General features: G+C 32.3%; 2 protein-coding genes across 2 annotated transcripts; both read left to right on the plus strand.

Moving 5' to 3' along the window:
- Positions 1–3,301: 3,301 nt before the first annotated feature.
- Positions 3,302–7,357, plus strand: LOC130976498 (subtilisin-like protease SBT3). Its single transcript, XM_057901371.1, has 3 exons — positions 3,302–4,161; positions 5,234–5,638; positions 6,207–7,357. The coding sequence occupies exons 1-3, from the start codon at positions 3,349–3,351 to the stop codon at positions 7,329–7,331; spliced, it is 2,343 nt and encodes a 780-aa protein (XP_057757354.1). The 5' UTR covers positions 3,302–3,348; the 3' UTR covers positions 7,332–7,357.
- Positions 7,358–14,883: 7,526 nt separating this feature from the next.
- Positions 14,884–17,496, plus strand: LOC130973424 (wall-associated receptor kinase-like 2). The gene is made up of 4 exons (XM_057897925.1): positions 14,884–15,296; positions 15,496–15,946; positions 16,068–16,452; positions 16,530–17,496. The coding sequence occupies exons 1-4, from the start codon at positions 14,895–14,897 to the stop codon at positions 17,362–17,364; spliced, it is 2,073 nt and encodes a 690-aa protein (XP_057753908.1). The 5' UTR covers positions 14,884–14,894; the 3' UTR covers positions 17,365–17,496.
- Positions 17,497–24,112: the final 6,616 nt, after the last annotated feature.

Raw genomic sequence — 24,112 nt, forward strand, 5'->3', positions numbered from 1 at the left:
AGATGCGTGCGGCGGAGCTTGAGCTGCCGACGGCAAAAATATAAAAGGAGATGTTGTACTTGAGTAGCGATCTTCAAAAAATGCATACGTATGACGCAATAGCTTCAAATGGCGCATAGACCGCGATAAATAAAAGAGGGCGCGTGGAGCACAATAAGAGTGCAGATGAAACTACTAAAACATATGCAGATTAAACTGCTGAAACAAAATACAGATATGACTGCTGAAACGACGAAATTGTCGAAAGAAAAGAGGCGCAGACGGAATTGCTGGTAAAGAACCGGGATAACCAAAAAGGATTTTCACTTGGATGCCTTTAACAAAGATTGGTTGGATCTTGAACTGAATTGGAAGATTGATTATTCATTGTGATAGGAGGTTGAAAAAGAGGTAGGGTGATTTCTCACCGAAAAGATGATAGCTTATGTATCCTCTTCAATGAGGATACCAAGGCTCTGATACCATGATAAAATTGTGAAAGAATAGGGAAAGTAAAGAAATAATTTTTATTGATTATTGATTGATTGAATTAAACATGTGTTGTAAACTATGAGGGTAAAACTAAATATATATAGAGTATTATTCTATGAAAGATAAAAGTAAAGATAAGATAAGAAGAGAAGATAACATAAAAATAAGATAAGATAAAATAATAAAGACTAAAATTAAAACTGAATTTATGTATTCTGTTGGGTTGAATTTATGGGTCATAAGACTTCTTTATTGTTGTCATGGGCTAATATAGAAAAGTAGTTTAATAATGATAAAAATCAAAATTAAAAATGAATAAAATAAAAAAGAAAAAATTTCATCATCATTATAACAAAAGAATAAATTACCATTTATACCCATAAAAGATACAGATACGGACAAATGTACCCATACAAGAATAAAACGACAATTATAACTACAGAAGATGGCTTCCGTATGCCAAGAGTATCCGGATGTTGGTTACACAATTGGTCCGTTAGGGTATTTTTGGCACACAAAAACTATTTTCCATGAATACAATTATCATTTTATTTTTATATGAATACATTTGTCAGTATTTATATCTTTCATAAATACAAATGGTAATTTATTCTATAACAAAAAATACACCAAAAATCTTTGATTGTTAACTTTATTTTAACTTATTTTTGTATATTAATATTATTAAATATATTGTAATTGTTAGACTTTTAGAGATACCAAAAGCTATTTATTTAGCATCTTTTATATGAAGATAAATATTCTTCATATTGTAGGCTATTAACGACTTGGAAAAAAAAATTAAATCTATGATGTCTTTTAAAATTTATATACTTTAACTTTAAACTAAATTTAGAATTGAGTTGCTGATGATGAGTCTGTATAATTAATAATATAAAAGATAATTTTGTTTTATCTTTTTATAATTAATTAAGAAAGCAAATTAATTACTTTTAAATATTTTAATATACTGTGATTTTTATGAAATAAATTAAGTTAAAAATAATTTTATTTTGTCTCATATCAAATGAATAAAAGAAATATAATAGAGAGAAAAAAATGTTACAGTCATATATCTTGGTTCAACCCTTTTATGTAATATGACCTATATCTAATTTACACCACAATTGTACTAGAATTTACACTATTTTTATCAAAGATTTATAAATACTAATTTCCAAAGATATGACCTAATCCTATCAGAGATAAACCAAATTAAACTTCTACATACCCAAACTTGATTTAGTTAGGTTTACTCCCTAAACTTTTAACCATTAAGTGCTCATCTAACTTAGTAAGAGAATCTTCTCAAGATCATAAATACAAAACAGTATACATACAAAAGAGATCAAAATATTTTTTTTATTTTTTTTAAATTAATTCTCTTTGCCTTTTCTCTCAATAACTTTTACTGATATCTCACATAATACTTTTTTCTATTGATAAGAAATAAAAAAAGATAAAAACGGAAGAACATATTAATGTAAAACCATGAAGGAGAAAAATGTTAAGTGAAAGTTATGAAGACCCAACTAGTATGCTCATTCTCTTTAATTCAATTTCTAGCCGTTTATCATTTTAAATAAAAATAAAGCTTCTAAAACTTGAGTTAGGTTGAACACTTTTAATTTTGTTCTTATTCCCAAAAGTGCATAACAGAGACGCAGATTAGAGATGGGACAGTAAGGTAACTTCAAAAATTTGTCAACAAACTAAAATGGTAATACAAAGATGGAATTGCTATGTTGATTTTTTTTCTTATTCAACTTTTGATTTGATTTTAATTTTTTGCAACAATATTGGACTATTATTCTTTTTTCTTTTTTTTTTTTGGTGAGCTGGATTGGACAACTCTTAATCTTAGGTATTACAATACACTCACTCTACACATTCACTCACACAACATTAAAAGATTTCTTTTCAATACTTGATACATTCACCAAAATTTAAACTCAAATACAACATATTAAGAGACATAAATTATTATCTGAGCTAAACTTCAGCTGTTTTTTTTAATGCTTAAACTTAGTGTTTTTTTTATAGAACTCTAATATGAATATATATTTTTTTTATTTGTGAAATTTTTTATCCTTAATTTAAGGTTAGTTACGTGGATTACAATCAAAAGAAAAAAAGAAAATATTTAATTGGAGTCTTAGGCACATTAGACATGGACCTAAAAAAAGAATGAGAACTGACTCTTGAGAATTTTGGGACTTTTTTACATATTTTAATTCTCTACACAATAAACATATACATCAACTATACTGGTGAGCTTTTAACTCAAAACTACAATATTAATTATTATTAAATTATTGTTTTTGTTTTCTCGAACTCAACAGTACATATCTTTATTAAAATAAATTATTTTATAAAATATACATTTTCAAGTTTTGATTATATTAAAATAAATGTAAAAATTATTTATAAAAAATTTAATTTATTTTATATTTTATATTTTTTTTTCTCATTTAACCATAGTAGTTAGAATCTCGATTTAACTCTTAAAATCTTTCGATATTACTATTTTAAATGAGAGAATCGATTTTACAAAATTTGTACTAGGTCTGACGATTTTACAATTTAAATCTTATTAAGATTTTACGTTTTACGTACTTAATTTACTTTTTCGATTTCACGTAACATCTCGATTTTCTCTACCTTGCATTTAACAGTATCATTCCAATCAATTAAAAAATTGCATTAAAAAGCTTCTCATCATCAAATAAATTTCGTGAGGAAAAAAGTTATTTCTATCATGCCTCTATCATATATCTAAACGCCAATTACTTGTTCCACACAATATATATATCTGATCATGGCAACAATTGTTCAAATTCAAACTCTTTTTAGTGTTATTAGTTTCAATTCCAATTCATGGAACCTAGCTTTGCATATTCACTTAAATTAATCTTGTTCCTTATCATCACTACTCCATGGTTTCTATTGTCCCTTCATGGCTATAATAATAATGTTGATGAGAGTTCAACTTATTCCACATACATAGTCCATATGGACAAATCTCAATTTCCTAACATATTCACAACCCACCATGATTGGTTTGAGGCCACAATTCAATCTTCAAAACCATCCATTCACATATCAAATAGTAATGAAAAACCATCAAAAAAACAATTATTGTACTCATATAATCATGCAATGTATGGTTTTAGTGCAACCTTATCTTCAGAAGAATTAAACTCTCTTAGAAACTCATATGGATTTATTTCAGCATATCCTGATAGAACCGCCACAATGGACACAACACACACCTTTGAGTTTCTCTCTTTAGACCCTTCTTTTGGGCTATGGAATGCTTCAAACCTTGGTGAGGGTGTGATTGTGGGTATGATTGATAGTGGGGTGTGGCCTGAGAGTGAGAGCTTCAAAGATGATGGAATGGAAAAGAAGCTTCCATTGAAATGGAAAGGGACATGTGAGGAAGGTGAAGAGTTCAATGCCTCCATGTGCAACTTGAAGCTCATTGGTGCTAGGTATTTCAACAAGGGTTTGGTTGCTGCAAAACCTAATGTCACAATCAAGATGAACTCACCTAGGGATTATGATGGACATGGAACTCACACATCATCCACTGTTGCTGGAAACTATGTTCATGGTGCCAATTTCTTTGGCTATGCCAAAGGTGTGGCTAGAGGCATTGCACCAAGGGCTAGGGTTGCCATGTACAAGGTAATTAACTAATTTTATTGTTTTTGCATGTTTATGTTACAACAAAATATACAATTATCTTATGGGTATAATAAAAATCAATCAACAAATTAGTTATTTGTATGAAATATATATTTAAATATAAAATATATATTAAAAATAAATAAAATAAAATAAATATATATTTAAAAAATATTAGAAAATTATTAGAATATTTATTATTTTTTAATTTATTGTTATTGAATATCAGTTAGTCATTAATGTTTAAAAATACAGGATAAAATATGTTGACTAACTTAAAAAATTGAGTTGATGACAAAATAATTACTAAAAATAATAAATTATAATAATTTTTTAATATTTTTTATATATTTATATATAAATATATGGTGATTGATTTTTAGTATATACATATTATATTTTATAAATTTATATTGATAGGCAACTATTGAATATGATATTTTACGCATTAATTAAAAAATTTAGTTTTCATGCGATGTAAATTTTTTATATATAAATCTAAGACATGCTATAGTGTCTTTAATATTATCTCCAAACTTATTACTAAAATAAATTAGACAATTTAAATACTATAATAAAAACACTATAAAATTTACCTAAATCTAATTATGTATTGGCAAAACTAAACATTGGCTATTATATAAATACTTATTACTTGAGTTTATATAAAACAATAATTCGATTTGATTGCACGATGAGTATGTATAGTGTAAAAAATATTTTTTATTTAAATATATAAAAGTTCATATCTTAGCTAAAAAATATATATACATATAAATAATATAATTAGATAATCTTAATCAAATATTTATAGTAATTTTTTATAGTTTATAATAAATGGGATTCGATAATAAATAGAATGAGGGCTTACTAATTTGTTTCTATTTTCACTTTTAATATTTTTTGTTTTAAAATTTTGTGGCAAAAGAATTAAAATAAATTTTTAAATTTATTATTATTTATATTTTTTAAATATTTTAAAAATAAAAAATACTGAATATAAAAAAATGGTAAAATATATCATAAATAAATTTATATTTTAAAATATTTGTGGATCCAATATCGGATATAGGTATCATGGGAGGAAGGTCGTCAGGCTTCCGATATATTGGCCGGAATGGACCAAGCAATTGGTGATGGAGTTGATGTGATTTCAGCTTCAATGGGGCTTGATAAAGTTCCGCTATATGAAGACTCCATAGCCATAGCTTCTTTTGCAGCAATGGAGAAAGGCATTGTTGTTTCAACTTCTGCAGGTAATGAAGGTCCAAAGCTTGGAACCTTACACAATGGAATCCCTTGGGTTATAAATGTGGCTGCAAGCTCCATTGATCGTACATTTGGAAGCTTGGTTCTTGGAAATGGTGAAACCATCATTGGTTGGACACTGTTTGCAGCAGATGCTATTGTTCAAGATCTTCAACTTGTTTATCATGACACTTTATCAGCTTGCAACTCTTCGCACATGTTAAGTGAGGTTGTTTATTACTAATTATTTAATTTCTTTGGGTTAACTATGTTTAATTTTTTTTATTCTTCTAAAATTTGTGACCTTTTGTGCATATATATAGTCTTATACTTTGTTATTAATTAGTTTGTCACTGTTAATTAAAAACTTATTAAAAACTTATCAATTGACAAATAAAAATGAAATTTGTAAAGTATCTTGTTTATCATGTCAGAATTTACTAAAAACAATTTAATAATTCTTTGCAACATAAAAAAAATTATAAATTTTATAAAAAAAAGTTATTTAAAATTTAGTTTATTTTATGTTTTAGAACTCTTAATTAGTATTTTATTAGGTTTTATAAGAAATTCATATGACTCTTTACATTAGTTATGATATAATATTAAATTTATAACACGTGTCATTGTCTAACTAACAGAAAGAGAATTAATCTGATTTGAAATTATATCTTTTAAAAACTAATTTAAAATGGTTATTAATCCTATCAAATTATTTTAATTTTGTGATATTTCTAATACTATTTTAACTCTTATTCATACTCAACATGATATTTAATGTGAATGTTTAATAATAGGTTGTTGCTGCCACATCCGATAGGATTATTGTATGCAAGGCCAGTGATTCAATTTCTGTGTTTGATCAAATAAAATTAGTGACTACGACGAATGTAAAAGGAGCAGTGTTCATCTCAGATGATCCTCAACTAACTGAATGGGGGCATCTCTATTCTCCTAGCATTGTAATTACTTCCAAAAATGCACAATCTGTAATCAATTATGCACAAAGCAACAAGAATCCAAAAGCCACTATCAATTTTCAACAAACATTTCTTGGAATCAAGCCATCACCAGTTGCTGCACATTATAGTTCAAGAGGACCTTCACCTAGTTTTCCATGGATCTTAAAACCTGATATAATGGCACCAGGAACTAGGATTTTAGCTGCTTATATTCCTCACAAAACAACAGCAACAATTGGCACAAATGTCTTTCTATCAAGTCACTATAATATTCAATCCGGAACTTCAATGGCTTGCCCTCATGTTTCTGCGATCGCGGCACTTCTTAAAGCAGCACGCCCCGAATGGGGCGTTGCTGCTATTAAGTCAGCAATAATGACTACTGCTAATTTTCTTGATAACACGGAGAATTTAATTAGGGATAATGCTAACCCTAATGAATTTGCTTCACCTCTTGCAATTGGAACCGGTGAGATTGATCCTAATAGAGCACTTGATCCAGGTTTGGTTTATGATGCTACCCCACAAGATTATGTTAATCTCCTTTGTGGTTTGAACTATAGTTATGATCAAATATTAACAATTACTAGGTCAAGATCCTATGATTGTTCAAACCCATCACTTGATCTTAATTACCCTTCATTTATAGTTTTCTATAGCAAGGAATCAGAATCAGTGGTTCACAAATTTAGGAGGACAGTGACTAATGTTGGAGAGGATGGTGCTACATATAGGGTTAAGGTGAGAGAACCAATGGGGTCTATGGTCACAGTGTTACCTAATACATTGGTATTCAAAGATAAGAATGAGAAGCAGAGTTATGAGGTTCACATAATATATATGAAGAAGGACAATGAAAGTAATAATAATGTGTCGTTTGGGGACATTGTTTGGGTTGAAGATGGTGGAAAACACACAGTTAGGAGCCCTATTGTTGTGGCACCAAATGGAATTGTATGACTTCATATGTTGCTTTCATAATATATAAGAACTCTTTATTATTATTATATTATTATTATTATTATTATTATTATTATTATTATTATTATTATTATTTAGAGCTATTTAAACCTTAGCTTTAAAGGTTAAACCAATGCCTAGAGTCCTGCTTTGTTTTTAATGCAAGATTTGTGTTGAACTATTTATTTCACATAAGAAAAATAAAAAAAAAGAAGTAAGATAATTTGTTATAAGTATAATTATTCATATATATGGCAATTTTATAACATAGTATTAAAGCTTGTATGTGATTTAGAATTTTAGCTTAAGATAAATTACAAAAATTTTTTATACAAATTTAAAAGAAATAAACTCTTAAAAAAATATATTAGAGATATAACATTTGTATATCTCTTCTATTAATTTAAATTTTTAAAATAAGTGATTGTTCTTGACATGATTTTAACATAAAAATAAATTAAAATTATAAACGTACATAACAAAGTAAAATATATTTAATAATTATAAATAGAGAAATAACATTAATTATTTCCTTACATTTGTCTTACATCTGAACCAATATTAATTATTTATCTTTTTCTTCACTAAAAGTATGGTCTTTTATTTAATATTTTTCTTAAAAATATATAATTTATCAATTAAGTACAAAATTAAACAAGTTGTAAAAGTTTTATTTTATGATTGTGAATTTGGGGCTTGATCATTATTCATTAACTCATATTATTATTAGTATTAGTATTAACTTGGTCTTCATGCATTTCGGGTACGTATTCATATTATTTGACATAACAAATTAAAGTTCTGTCGCTTCTATGAACTGTTCTAGCTAGCTTCATTCTTAACTTATTAGTCCATGACATGCGTGCATTATTTACCATTATATATATGACTAATTAAGTGTTTAAATTATTCAGTTTTAGTCTACATTTTGGTTTCTTCTGAAGAATTAGGCAACAAATTTTGAGTGTGCATGTAACTTCATTTAAGACATAACTTTGCCCGTGAAACATATTATTAAGTAATTAACATAAGTATTGAATTGATCAACTACGGCCCAAGCTATTTTTTATTTAATCATGCTGATAATTATGTTGATTGTTGTTTATTCTTTTTCCGCGTTTTACATTGACATTATAAAAAATAATAATAATAATCATTATTATTTTTATTTTTGAAAACCATATTCCATCCCTATCCCATTTGACAATGAAGATTCATATCTTATTTGACAGTGATATTTTTCTTATACTAATTATTTTTGTGTTATAAACAATTGAGTAATGCGATATAGTTTTCGAAAGGATCTAGAGCTGAAAATAATAAACTAAACCAATAGGGAATTTATTGTACGTACGGAAATAATTAGTAGTGACCTTTGCATATAATAAGATGTGTATTTCATTGTAATATACATATAAGAGTAATTACCCAAATCAGTCCCGAGAATTTTAAAATCGGACGTTTTAGTTCTCGAAGGAAATTAATATCCAAATCAGTCCCATGGTTTATCTCCGGCGGCCAAAATAATCCCCAAACCGATTTCTCCATTTTATGCCACCAGAAAAAGCTGAAGTGGCACAGTTACTCTTCAGCGTGTCCAGCAATAAGAACAGGTGTCATAGAAGGACAAATTAATCCCCAGCCACCTCATCAAAATGGCATCATTTAGGGCTTGGAACCAAACGTACGTTGAGTTTTAGTGGGAGACACAAGGTCAGACTTCTTCTTCTCAACTTCAACCCCTTTCTATTCAAATAGAAACTAAACTCCACACATTCTTCAAATTGTTACAGAGAAGGTGGCTGTCAATCCCTCGCACCTAATCTCCCAGAGCAACTGAAGAATTTGATTACCAACGCTAGCATTGGGTGACTCTGTTGACACGTCGCTCCCGAAACAGAAGCAACAATTGGCGCGCAAGACGGAGGGAAGTGGATGTTACGATCGTTGAACATGTTCATTGAAGAAGGTGAGCTTATATTCTCTTTCTTATGTTGCTTAGATTTATGGAATTTTGAATTAGTTAAGTACAACGCTGAATGTCACCATTACAGAATATGTTGGATTTTGAATTTTTGTTCTGTGATAATTATGGAGTATAATGGTTTGGTTGTTATGTTGTGACTATATAGTGTTTGGTTAGGGTTCAGTTACCAAAATTCTCAAAATAGAGTAGTTTAGGATTTGATGATTCTGTTTGTTGATTTCAAGTATGTTGTACTTGCAGTTAGATGGAGGATTATGTAGTTTCTGTTTTCCACCATGGTGGACATTTTGTAAGGGATAACCAGGGAGTTCTTCTATATATTGATGGAAAAGTTGACAAATTTCCTAAGATGGATATTGACCTCATATGCTTCTTTGACCTGGAAACTCTGTTCAAAGGTTTAGCCTATTTAGATTACAAGGCTATGTACTGGTTTGATCCTAAGGCTCCTGACTTGGAGAGGGGGCTGCACCCTATAAAAGGAGATTTGGAGATTAATCATTTGCGTAAAAATAAACAGATGAACTAGGAGACTGACGAGTTTTATCTATATTTTGATCACCCAATAATGGTTACTCCACCAGAGGACATCAATTTGGACTTTGATGCTGATGCAGATGTTGAGGAGGAGTCTAGTGATGACGGATATGAAACGACAGAGGATGAACCATATAGACCACTCCCAGCAGGATTTGAGGATGAAGATAGTGACTCAGATTGTTTGATTGTGAAGAGAAATACTAGAAAAGTTGGCAAAAAAAAAACAGAGGATGGTGTAGAAATGCAGAGTTTACAGAGGAATATAGGTGCAAGAAGGAAGGCTTTAAAAGAGAATAAAAAAGCTACAGATGGGCCAAGTACAATCAAGACAAACACTAATGGAGCTACTGGTTCTGGATCAAAGTATGCAGGCCCAAACATGTCAAGGGCTGCTGTTGCTGCTAGGCCCAATATTAGGGCTCCAAAAAATGCTGGACAAAAAGGTCATAGGTCAACTTCATCTGGCCCAACTGCAAATGGGCCAAAAACTGTTAGAACAAAGGCTGGATTACTAAATTTTGAGGTTGCCAATGCTGCTGAAGCTACTAACAGTAGTAGTGAAGATGAGGCTGAGAAAAATATTAAAGAAGAAGATCCAATTTTTGAGTATGAATCAGAGACATTGTTGACTCCGAAAAGCTCTAAAGATGAGAGAGATAGGTATGAATTTCCTCAATTTAATGAAGGTGTTGGATTTGGGGAGGTAAACTTTGAGTTGGGAATGGAGTTTGCCACAATTGAAAGTTTTAAGAATGCTCTTAAGGATCATGTAATTTTTTAGGGGAGAAAAATTAGGTACATAAAGAATTATCAAAGGAGGGTTAGATGTGATTGTGAGCATGGTGTGGAGAGGATTAAAAAGCCATGAAAGCCAAAGGAGCAAAGTAATGTTTCAGGTGAGCACAATGTGAATGAAGCTGCTGTGACTAAAGAGACTGTGACAACTGAGGCTACCAAAGTTGACGTTGGAGATATGAATGCTAGAATTAAGGATTATGTTAAAAATGGAACTGGTAGTGCCAAATTGAATCCTTGTCCATGGCTAATTTATTGTGCATGAAATAATCAGCTTAAGAGTTACCAAATCAAGACTTATACTCCTAATCACACTTGTGCCAGAGAATTTGAAAGCAACATGGCATATCAGAAGTGGGTAGCCAAGAAGCTGGAGAAGAGGCTTCGAACTCAGCCTCACATGACCCTGAGTGAGGCTTATGAGCACATCAAGATCGACTACAACGTTATGATTAATGGGAAGATGGTATATAGGGCCCTCAAGAAAACAAGGGAGCGTGTGATTGGCAACGAGAGAGCACAATACAGTAAGTTGAGGGACTATCTAACAGAGATACACAGGATTAACCCAGGGAGCTCCACCATTCTTGATGTGACACCCATCCCTCAGTCCCTTCCACTGTTTAACAGACTATACATCTCTCTAAAAGCATGTAAAAGGGGTTTTAAAGCTGGATGTAGAAAACTAATCGGTCTTGATGGTTGCTTCTTAAAGGGATACTTTGGGGGCCAGCTATTATCCGCTATAAGTCAAGATGCGAACAATCACTTCTATGTGATAGTATTCGCTGTTGTTGACAGTGAAACAAAGGAGAGTTGGAAGTGGTTCCTCACCTTGTTACAAGAAGATCTTGGAGATCAATACATTCATAGATAGAATTTTATCTCAGAGCAACAAAAGGTATTCTTTTAACTTAGTTGTTTTCGGGTTAATGTATAAGTTAATTTAGTTGTGATTAATTATCTTACTTGATGGATATAAACTAACAAGCAATTGATTAATTATCTTGCTCTGCACATTTTTTTAATTAACATTGTTAGTTCTATTAATTTTAATTAAGTTATAGTTAAGTTGCTGATTATGTTACATTGTTGGGACTGTATATAGTTGCTGATTAAGTTATAAGTTAATTTAGTTGTTTTTGGGTTAACGTATAAATTAATTTAGTTGTGATTAATTATCTTACTTGATGGATATAAATTAACAAGCAATTGATTAATTATCTTGCTCTGCACTAGAAGAAATTTTTCCATTCTTTCAATAGCTATTTAGAATATATATAAAAGGGAACACGTTCTGTTAATGCAGCTTTCAAAATACTAGTTCAATGTATTGAGACTAATATATTACTCTTAAGACTCAATCAAACATAATCAGGACCTACACATCTAGAAATCTACACATCTAAAAATCTGGCAACCTTATATAATTAATGCAAAGATCATTATAAAGTAATATTTTCAGAGTACTAACAATACAAAAAATGGACATTACTAATTGATTTAGTCATAAGAAAATTTGAAGTAGAATTTCAAGACTTGGTTTTAAGTATTTTCTCTCTTTCTACTAAAACCTCTTTAAGTTTTTAATATGAAAACTGATGATACATTTTGTTAGGACTAAATGTCTTCGAGTTGATTGCTCTAATAATGTTATCAATATATTGCTTATTATTGCCTGCTATTTTGTGTCTAGTATGGTGAGTGAAAAACTAAATATAAAGATATGTAATTTGTGTTATTGCACTGTTAGATTTGCTACCATAAATTTGTTTACTCTATGCATATGCTATCTTCTTTATCACAGGGTGCAGCAAATTCTAGAGCGACAATTCTCCAAAGTGCAAGGGCCAAGCAGCCTATTATTAGACCATAATATCCTGCACCAGTCCAGTCTAGCACTCCACCTCCTATTCCACCGCCTAGACCAAGTCAAGGCGTCTCAGTAGAAACAATTGCAGTGGCAAGTGAGGGTACTATATCAAAGATGTTCCAGTTTATTCCTAATCCTGGGTTCAAGCATCCGAGACAGAAGTGAATGAAGACAAATGATTATGCTTTTTGATGTAATAGTTTGGTTTGTATTTTGGTAATGAACTTTTAAGTTGATGGACCTAAACTTGAAATACTCTTAATTTAGATATTGATGATAGAGTAGTGTGGATGAAACTTTTTTTGTGAATTATGTTTCGGCTCATGTATGACCAAATTCTCGAATTCTGACTTTAGTTTAAGTTGCTACTATGACAGTTATGTTGTTTTTATTAGGTCGAATCTGTGACTTGCATTCTATGATTTGAAGTTGCTATTTGACATTAAAGCAATATATTTACTGTTATAAGTAACGGTGCTGTTGTTTTTTTCCATTATTCATTTCATGCTATTTGCTGTCAACCCATGCAAAGAACTTGTAATGAGATAACTTTTTCCTGCTCATCACACAAAAATAGCTCTTCAACACAATTCTTATAGAATGTAAATTATTCAAAATCCTACAATTGTTTACCTTATATAGTGGGCATCCAAAAAATAGTCTACCCGAATTTTCATGAGTCCTTGAAGTGGAGATTATTGCATACAAACCGCATAGACATTTTGGGTGTTGCCCTTTGGGAATTTCAACTTTACTTAGGCTGCTGATGTCACCGTCTCCGATAATGCTACAACTATGGCCACCGCCGAGTCTCCCACCATGGCGATTCGAAGACGATGAGCTTCCTTTGCTTGGTGTCATTACAACTGATGATAAATTAGGGTTCCAAAAGTTTTAACGAAGAAGACGTTTCTATTCAAGTACAGAGGGGTTGAGGTAGAGGAGAAGAAGCACGACCTTGTGTTTCCCACTTAAACGCAACGTTTAATACCAATCCTTAAACGGCGCCGTTTTCATAACATGGCTGGGGACTAATTTGTCCTTCTATGACACCTGTTCTTATTGCTGGACACGCTGAAGAGTAACTGTGCCACTTCAGCTTTTTTCGGTGGCATAAAATGGAGAAATCGGTCTGGGGATTGTTTTGGTCGCCGGAGATAAATCATGGGGATTGATTTGGGTATTAATTTTTTTCGGGGACTAAAACGTCCAATTTTAAAATCTTCGGAGACTGATTTGGATAATTACTCTACATATAATTAAGTTTCAAAATTCTCCAGTTTGTTGCAAGAGAAAAATCAATAAAATAAAATGTTTCGGTGTGTTTTTTTTTTTTTTTTTTTATTCCCCTAATGAGTAAGGTATATATTTTTCTTCTAAATATTTGACTCAATCAACAGAATCACTCTTTGTCTTAATTAAGCCAAAGTGCCAAACAAATCATTTCATATATTGATATATAAAACTACGTATTGGACCGCATGTATCTATTTATTGGAAAACCGCTAGCTACAAGATTAGTTCTTCTAACTAAATATTTACAAAAATTGTGAGAGTCTTGAAGAGAAAAACAGTGATGATGAAAGAACTTTAGACAGAGCAATTGACAAGGAAACTTAATTAAGTGTATTTTCATCTTTTGTGTGTTTTGAATTACACTCTATATATATATATATATATATATATATATATATATATATACAAGTGCAGTGGCTATAATTATAGGAAAAGTTTTAAAAGTATACTAGAAATACTCACATTTAAGTAGTTTTAGTTGTTAATCTCAATCATAATATATATATATATATATGATTAAGATCAACGGCTAATACTACTAAAACATCAGTATTTCTAATATACTTGAAAATTTTCTGGGCATCTAATAAATTTAAATCCAGTGGACACTTATTTAAGGTGCAAAGTGATGAACATGTGAATTAGGCAAAGTAAACATAGAGAGTAGAAATAACAGAATGTCAGCAAAAAACTAATTTGTTCTATTGACTAAGACGTTTGGGCACACTAGTCTTTGTCGTTTGCTTTCATTTCCTTTGCAATTCGACTAAGCCTATGTATGCTATGTGATTGACAAACAATAATACCAAATATTTGTCTCATTCAATCATATATCAACAAATTTAACACAAAGTTTTCTTACCCCTATTGCATTGGTGTGAACATGACATTCATATTTCATAGAATATACCAAGTCAATGAATAAAACAAAGCCAACACCGCGTGAACATGCCTCTTAAACAAATTCAATTATTAATGAAAAACTCATCATCATCATCATCATCATCTAGTAATATATACTATTGTCTTTGTCTTTGTCTTCTATACTACAGACACTTAATTGGTATCATCAATGGAGCTTCACTACTATCTCTACATTCTCTCAATAAACCTATGCTTCTTGTTATTGTTACCTGAATCACTCTATTCCCAACAAGTGTACCTAAATGGAACAGTTTATGATTGCACTGATACCCCTTCTACACCAAAAGGGTACCTTTGCAATGGCCTCAAGAAATCATGCACTTCATTCATTGTTTTCAGGTCCAAACACCCTTATGATAACCCTGCAAGCATTGCATACCTTCTTGACTCTGAAGCATCAATCATAGCCTCAATCAACAAGCTCTCAAACAATGCAAGAATCCCTTCTAACAGACCCATCATTGTTCCTGTTTTCTGTTCATGTCATGGAAATATCTATAGCCATGATGCTTCTTACACTGTCAAGAACAATGACACATACTTTGAATTGGTGAGAATCTATCATCCACATATATAATGCTACCAAAGTCTCAATTTTGATTCTTAAATGTGTGACTCATTTAGTCATTTCCTTTCATGAATGTATGCTATGTGTATCCGTTTGGTTTACGTTTTCATTTTCAGTATTTTCTATTTTCAAAAATTCTCGTATTTACGTATCGTATCGTATTTGTATTCATGTGTCATAGGTAAAAACAACTTACCAAGGACTAACAACATGCCAAGCATTGATGGGGCAGAACTACTATCCCCCTAATGGACTTCCAATTGGTGCTGAACTCACAGTTCCTTTGTTATGTGCCTGTCCAACAGAAAATCAAACTTCAACAGGTGTCACTTCCTTATTGGTTGATTTGATCAACTATGGTGACACCTTGAAGTCCATAGGAGAATCTTATGGTGTTGATGAAGAAAGTATGTTAGAGGCTAATAAGCCACAAAGTAAAAATAGTAGCAGCTTTAACCTCTTGGCCTTGACACCTATCTTGGTTCCTCTAAGAGGAAAGAGTTGCAAAGAGGATCCAAATAGTTTCTATTGTAACTGTTCTAAGGAATTTCTTGCTGATGGAAGCTTAAAGGGGATTTATTGTGATGAGTCTGATGGTCAAAAATTTCCTGCCAAATTGGTTGTTTGCATTGGTATTTTTTTTTTTTTTATCTAAAAACTCTCCATTTTTCAAGTAAAATATACTTCCATTAAAATCTTGATTTCTACATGAATAATTTATGTTATAAGACTAGCATTGTTTGATTTTTGCAGGTGTTGGCATTGGTGTAGGCTTTCTTTGTTTCTTTTTCTTGGGTTATAAACTATTCCAATACATACAGAAAAAAAGAGAAAGGATTCACAAGGAAAAGCTATTCAAACAGAATGGAGGCTACTTGTTACAAGAGAAAGTGTCATCATCACATGGAAATGGATCACAAAAGGTAATAATAAAGCTTTTCACAGCCGAGGAGCTTCAAAGAGCAACAGATAACTACAACTGGAGCAGGTTTCTTGGTCAAGGTGGATATGGAAAAGTCTACAAAGGAATGCTACCAGATGGAACCATAGTAGCTGTTAAGAGATCTAAGGAGATTGAGAGGAACCAGATTGAGACTTTTGTCAATGAAGTTGTCATTTTATCACAGATTAATCACAGGTATTGAAGCTCAAATATCACAATCAAGTAAATAACTAACTATTTTCTCCTATATTCACCGATATCTCTAATAACAGGAATATTGTGAAGCTCTTGGGGTGCTGTCTTGAGACAGAAGCACCATTACTAGTCTATGAGTTCATTCCAAATGGAACACTTGCACAACATATTCATAGCAAACACCATGAATCATTTTCACCACTTTCATGGGATAGCCGGCTTCGAATCGCATGCGAGGTAGCCGGAGCAGTGGCCTATATGCATTCTTCAGCTTCAATTCCCATCTTCCATAGAGATATCAAACCTACTAACATACTCTTAGATAGTAACTATAGTGCAAAAGTGTCTGATTTTGGAACATCAAGATCATTGCCACAAGACAAAACTCACTTGACAACACAAATAGGAGGAACTTTCGGATACATCGACCCTGAATATTTCCAATCTAGTCAATTTTCGGATAAGAGTGACGTATATAGTTTTGGAGTTGTGCTTGTCGAAATCATAACTGGGAAGAAGCCGATTTCGTTTATAGAAGAAGATGAGGGTCAGAATTTGATTGCTGAATTCATTTCTGTGATGAAGGAGAACAAAGTTTGTGATATCTTGGATCCCAAGGTATTGAAGGAAGCTAAGAAGGATGAGATTGTTGCAATTTCAAATCTTGCAATGAGGTGTTTGAGGCTAAATGGGAGAAAAAGGCCAACAATGAAAGAGGTTTCAGCTGAGTTGGAATCATTGAGGAAGGTACAAAGTTCCATGTTGGTTGATAACCATGATCATCATCACGATGAATCAACAAACAATGATGAAAAATTATTGCATAAACACAACAATAGTTTAGTACAAGAATATGCAGAGGAGAGCATTTTGCTGTCATTACAATTACAAATGGAGTCCTCATCCTTCTAAGATGTTACATTAATAACTGATTCTATGTTAGTTATGACTTGTGTTTCAATTTTTGGTCATTGTTTTTCATATGCATGAAGTGTGTGTCCCCTAAGACCATGACCAATTTAACTGTCTTTTTTTCCCCTTCATTATGTTATTGTTCTAAAGTTGATTGTATCAGAATCATGATCAACTTTTCTAGAAAAATTAAATCATATATATTTAAAAAAATGCCATTTTAGATAACAATAGCAGTTAGTGATGAATTACCAATTACCATTCATCTTGTTTGATCATTTGACTTCACATGATGAATTCTGTTCAAACAAAAAGAGAATTCATATTGGAAATGTTGAGCTCTTAAAACAAAAGGAAAATTCTTTTACTCAAAGTAACTCACTCTGAAGGTTATTATTGGTATACTTGTTCCAAATTTGTATGAGTCAAATATCTTCCAATCCTCCAACTTTGAATTATCAAATAGTCAATATTTTCTAGTCATGTTGCTTAGGAAAGTGTAAAGAAGGATAAGAAAATACTAAAACAACCCTGCCTAATGCTTACAAACTTATTCCAAACAGCAGTGCTGTTGTTGTCAGACATTACAAGTCCAAATAGTTACTATTTTCAATTTGACATGGTAGCTTTGAATTCTTTTTGATAAAACTTAAGTATCTAGTATCTACTATTGGTAACATAAAAAAGAACAAAGTGCAACTCATCTATGTTCTTGTCTTCTCTAAAGAAGATCAAAGAGGAACATGGAGCTTCACTACCTCAACATTATCTTCCCAATCTTCATTCTTTTATCTCTATTTCCACACCAAAAGGGTACCTCTGCAATAGTCCTAAAAAATCATGCACTTCCTTCTTAGTTTACAGGTCCAAACCTCCCCATAACACCCCTCAAACCATTGCAAATCTTCTTGGTTCTGAAGAATCTACAGTATCCTCCATCAACAAAATTTCAAGTAATAAAAAAATTCCTACCAACAAATCAGTCATTGTTCCTGTGTCTTGCTCCTGTTCCGGAAATATTTATCAACACAATGCTTTTTACGCAGTCAATAAGGATGACACATATTTCATGTTAGTGAACACTACTTACCAAGGCCTCACAACATGCCAGGCTTTGATGGGACAGAACTACTATGCTTCTGTCAACATTGCCGCCATTGGTGCTCAGCTCACAGTTCCCATGCTATGTGCTTGTCCAACTGCAAACCAAACAGCAAAAGGCGTGACATCATTGCTCATTTAAGAGATTCCATTGAGGGGTAAGAGCTGCAAAGATGATACAGAGAGTTTCTATTGTACATGTTCTCAGGGAGATGTCACAAATTCAAGCCTCATGGGACTTAACTGTGAAGAATCAGATGGTCAAAAATTTCCTGCTAAATTGGTTGCAGCACTAGGTATATATATGTATATGTCTTAACCCTCACAGAAATTGAATATAGCTATGTTAGCATGGCTTTAGGCCTATATAGCATGTAGGCTATAGCTGATACTATTAAGGAGAAAAGGCTTAGTTTTTATTATTTGCCATATCTAAGTTTAGCAATTATGATATATCCTCCTAAAATTTGCATGTATTTGCAGGTGTTGGCATTGGTGCTGGCTTTCTCTGTTTGTTTCTTCTTGGTTATAAGCTGTACCAATGCATACAGAAAAAGAGCAAAAAACTTCATAAAGAAAAGCTGTTCAAGCAAAATGGTGGCTACTTGCTTCAATGCCTAGAATCCTGCTTTTTTTTTTTCGAGCAAAAAATTGAATGCAAGATTTGTGTTGTACTATTTATTTCACATAAGAAAAAAAAATAATTTATTAAAATTATAATTATGTTAAGATAAGTATGTGGATGACCACGTTGGTTTATCTTCTCCATATTGAAGGAACCTCTCTCCAAGACAATTAAAATAAATGAAGGTTGAAATCAAAACCTTCTCATGTGTATAAATAGTAGAAGCAACGTTTGAAACACAGCAATAAAAAAAGAAAGCTTATATACTCTCTCTCTCTCTCTTCTTACGAATACTTCTCTCTTTTATGTTGCAATCAAATACCATTCTTCTTATATTACTATTACAATTCTTTCTCTTCTTTTATTTTATAAGTATTTTAAATTCTATTTTCTATTACTCTTTACATATAATATTAATAGCAATATTAACCATCTTTATTATATTGAGATAGTATCAAATGCAAATCTCTCTCTCTTTATTTTTAATACTTTTTCTTATCTTTGTATATATATACACAATACAACATATAATATTATTATATATATATAATAATTATTGAGCTATTTATATTAATAATAAAGTCTTCTATTTATACATCTCTATTTTATATCTCTTATTTATTTTACAACACGTTATCAGCACGAGACTCTAATCAAATTTTTAGGAAGACTCAGGTAATATTTTCATTATGTCGAAACTCTCTCATCTTGAATTCAATGCTCTTGATATATCTGGAAACAATTATTTATCATGGATATTAGATGCTGAAATCCATCTTGATTCAATGGATCTTGGAGATACCATTAAAGCTGATAATAATGCATCCCAGAAGGATAAAGCTAAAGCCATGATTTTTCTCCGTCGTCATCTTGACGAAGGATTGAAAAATGAATATCTCACATTAAAAGATCCTGCAGATCTTTGGAAAGACCTTGAAGAAAGGTACAATCATCAGAAAACGGTGATACTTCCTCAAGCCCGGTATGAATGGACGCATTTGCGTTTACAAGATTTTAAATCTATAAATGAATATAATTCTGCAATGTTTCGAATCACCTCACGAATGAAATTGTGTGGGGAAAAAATAACTGATCATGATATGTTGGAGAAAACTTTCTCAACCTTCCATGCCTCGAATGTGCTCCTGCAGCAGCAGTATCGAGAGAAAGGGTTTAAAAAATATTCTGAGTTAATTTCTTGCCTTCTTGTTGCCGAACGCAACAATGAGTTGTTATTAAAAAATCATGAAGCGCGCCCAGCTGGCGCCGCCCCATTTCCTGAAGTAAATGCGGCAAATCATTACCCCAGAAGAGGTAAATGGCAAGCTTTTAATAACAAGAAAAATTATGGAAGGAAAAAGAATTATGTTCAAAAGAGAGGATCTCACCAGAAGTGGGACAAAGAAAGGAATATCGGGCAGAATAAATCAACCGAGGAGAAGTGTTTTCGCTGTGGTGGAAAGGGCCATTGGTCACGTACCTGTCGTACCCCAAGGCACCTAGTCGATCTTTACCAGGCATCTTTGAAAAAGAACGACAAAGGAAAGGAAACAAATTTTGTTTCAAATGATGCTGAGAACTCCACCACTCATTATGATGTATCTGATTTCTTTGAGGACCCTGAAGGAAATATTGGTCATTTGATCAATGATGGAATAGTTTAATATGTGGGATTGTGAAGTATATATGTAAATAAATAATGTAAAGAACTTATTGTTAAGTTTTATTTTCTATGTATTTAAGTTTCAAATGTGATGTACATAAATAATGAAATATTAATATGAATTTTGAAATTATTAAATGTGTCAAATTTTAAAATAAAATTTTAGTATATGACATTATTTTATGTACAGTATTTCTTAGAAAAATAATTCTGATCAAGTATTCAATTTAACTGTGCATGCTACTCATTTTATTATTATTTGTTTTTGAAGAATGGCAAGGATATGTAATGAAGATGTATGCCTTGCGGATAGTGCAAGTTCGCACACTATTCTCAAAAGTGATATATTTTACCCATCTTGTGCCAAAAGAGGAATATGTTAATACTATTATTGGCTCAGGCAATGTGATAGAAGGCTCCGGAAGAGCTATAATTTTGTTTCCTGGAGGAACAAAATTTATAATAAATAATGCACTATTATCTACCAAGTCTCTGAGGAACTTGTTGAGTTTCAAAGATATTCGCCGAAATGGATATCATGTTGAGACGATGAATGAGGGAAATCATGAGTATTTATGTATCACAACTCATGATTCAAATAAGAAAGTTATATTAGAAAAATTACCCTCTCTTTCATCTGGGTTGTATTATACCAAGATTAGTACAATTGAATCACATGCCACTGTAAACCAGAAGTTTACTAGCCCAAATGAATTCATAACTTGGCACGACCGTTTGGGTCATCCGGGAACAACCATGATGAGGAGAATTATTGAAAACTCTCATGGACATTCACTAAAGAACCAGAAGATTCTTAAAACTAGTGAATTTTGTTGTGCTGCATGTTCTCAAGGGAAGTTAATTTTAAGGCCATCACCAGTAAAGATTGGATTTGAGTCTCCTGAATTCCTAGAAAGGATTCAAGGTGATATATGTGGACCTATTCATCCACCATGTGGATCTTTTAGATATTTTATGGTCCTCATAGACGCATCTTCGAGATGGTCACATGTGTGCTTATTATCTTCTCGCAACCTGGCGTTTGCGAGATTACTGGCTCAAATTATTCGATTAAAAGCACAATTTCCAGAAAATCCAATTAAAGCAATTCGTCTTGATAATGCTGGTGAATTTACTTCCCAAGCTTTTGATGCTTATTGTATGGCTAATGGAATAAGTGTTGAACATCCAGTAGCTTATGTTCACACACAAAATGGGTTAGCAGAATCACTTATTAAGCGCCTCCAATTAATCGCTAGACCCTTGCTTATGAGAACAAATCTCCCAACCTCGGTTTGGGGGCATGCTATTTTACATGCCGCAGCACTTATTCGTTTGAGGCCAACAAGTTATCATCAATTCTCTCCTATGCAATTAGCTTTTGGCCAGCAGCCAAATGTTTCCCATTTAAGAATATTTGGGTGTGCAATATATGTTCCCATTGCACCACCTAATCGCACCAAAATGGGACCCCAAAGAAAATTGGGGATATATGTTGGATATGATTCTCCCTCTATAGTGAGGTATCTTGAGATACAAACTGGTGATGTGTTTAAAGCCCGGTTTGCGGATTGTCATTTTGATGAATCAAAATTTCCAACATTAGGGGGAGAGAATAAGCTTCCTGAAAAGGAACTTAATTGGAATGCATCATCGTTGATGCATTTAGATCCTCGATCAGGGCAATGTGAACTAGAAGTTCAAAAGATTATACATTTGCAAAGAATAGCAAATGAATTGCCTGATGCATTTTCCGATACAAAGAGGATAACTAAATTTTATATACCAGCGGAAAATGCCCCAATTCGAATTGATGTCCCAGTAGGACAAATAGCCACGGAAGCAAATACACGCCAGAAGCGTGGCAGGCCTGTCGGTTCCAAAGATAAAAATCCTCGAAAGAGAAAAGAGGTAAATACGATTCCTGTTGAAAAAGACATAGTAAAGACACCGGCAGTTGTCCAAAATTCTGATATAACGCCAGAAGACGTTCAGGTACCTGAAAATAGTGAAAATGATGAGATCTCGATAAATTATGTCTTTACAGGAGAGAAATGGGACCGAAATAAGACAATTGTCAATGAAATATTTGCATATAATGTGGCATTAGATATCATGCATGAAAGTAAGGATCTTGAGCCAAGATCAGTTGAAGAATGTCGACAAAGAAATGATTGGCCAAAATGGGAAGCAGCCATGAAGGCTGAATTAGACTCACTTGCAAAACGTGAAGTCTTTGGACCTGTAGTCCGTACACCTGAAGATGTAAAACCTGTTGGATATAAGTGGGTATTTGTGAGAAAACGAAATGAGAAAAATGAAGTCGTGCGCTACAAAGCCCGACTTGTGGCACAAGGTTTTTCACAAAGGCCCGGTATAGATTATGAAGAAACGTATTCCCCTGTAGTGGATGCGATAACTTTGCGTTATTTGGTCAGCTTATCTGCATATCATAAACTGCATATGCATTTAATGGATGTGGTAACAGCCTATTTGTACGGCTTATTAGATCGGGATATCTATATGAAAGTCCCTGAAGGACTAAAGATATCTAAACCATCCAATGAATATTCGCAAGGGTTGTACTCAGTCAAATTGCAAAGATCTTTATATGGTCTAAAGCAATCTGGACGAATGTGGTATAATCGTCTTACTGAGTATCTGGCCAAAAACGGATTCAAGAATGATGATATCTGCCCATGTGTTTTCATAAAGAAATCTGCATCTGGGTTCATTATAATTGCTGTGTACGTTGATGATTTAAATATCATTGGGACTCTTGAAGAGATTCCAACAATTATAAAAACTCTAAAAGAAGAGTTTGAGATGAAAGATCTTGGAAAAACTAAGTTTTGTCTCGGCTTGCAGATCGAGCATATAAAAGGTGGGATCTTTATTCATCAAACAACATACACAGAAAGGATCTTGAAAAGATTTTATATGGATAAGTCACATCCATTAAGTACACCAATGATCGTAAGATCTTTGGATGTGAAAAAGGATCAATTCCGTCCTAAAGAAGAAAATGAAGATATCCTTGGTCCTGAAGTACCATATCTTAGTGCCATTGGAGCGCTAATGTATCTTGCTAATAATACGCGACCTGACATATCATTCGCGGTGAATTTATTAGCAAGGTATAGTTCCTCTCCAACCAGAAGACATTGGAGTGGAATCAAACAAATTTTTCGATATCTTCATGGAACGGTTGATATGGGATTGTTTTATCCCTATGGATCCAAGTCACAACTAGTTGGCTATGCAGATGCCGGATACTTGTCTGATCCACATAAAGGGAGATCTCAAACAGGATACCTGTTCACAAATGGTGGTACAGCTATATCTTGGAGGTCCACGAA

Source organism: Arachis stenosperma, chromosome 4 (assembly GCF_014773155.1).
Source record: "Arachis stenosperma cultivar V10309 chromosome 4, arast.V10309.gnm1.PFL2, whole genome shotgun sequence".
Taxonomy (NCBI): domain Eukaryota; kingdom Viridiplantae; phylum Streptophyta; class Magnoliopsida; order Fabales; family Fabaceae; genus Arachis; species Arachis stenosperma.

Coding starts and splice junctions, on each gene's coding strand:
- LOC130976498 (XM_057901371.1), top strand. CDS start 3,349: ATGGAACCTAGCTTTGCATATTCACTTAAATTAATCTTGTTCCTTATC. Junction 4,162..5,233: donor CTAGGGTTGCCATGTACAAG/GTAATTAACTAA, acceptor TATCGGATATAG/GTATCATGGGAGGAAGGTCG. Junction 5,639..6,206: donor CTTCGCACATGTTAAGTGAG/GTTGTTTATTAC, acceptor GTTTAATAATAG/GTTGTTGCTGCCACATCCGA.
- LOC130973424 (XM_057897925.1), top strand. CDS start 14,895: ATGGAGCTTCACTACTATCTCTACATTCTCTCAATAAACCTATGCTTC. Junction 15,297..15,495: donor ATGACACATACTTTGAATTG/GTGAGAATCTAT, acceptor CATGTGTCATAG/GTAAAAACAACTTACCAAGG. Junction 16,453..16,529: donor TTATCACAGATTAATCACAG/GTATTGAAGCTC, acceptor CTCTAATAACAG/GAATATTGTGAAGCTCTTGG.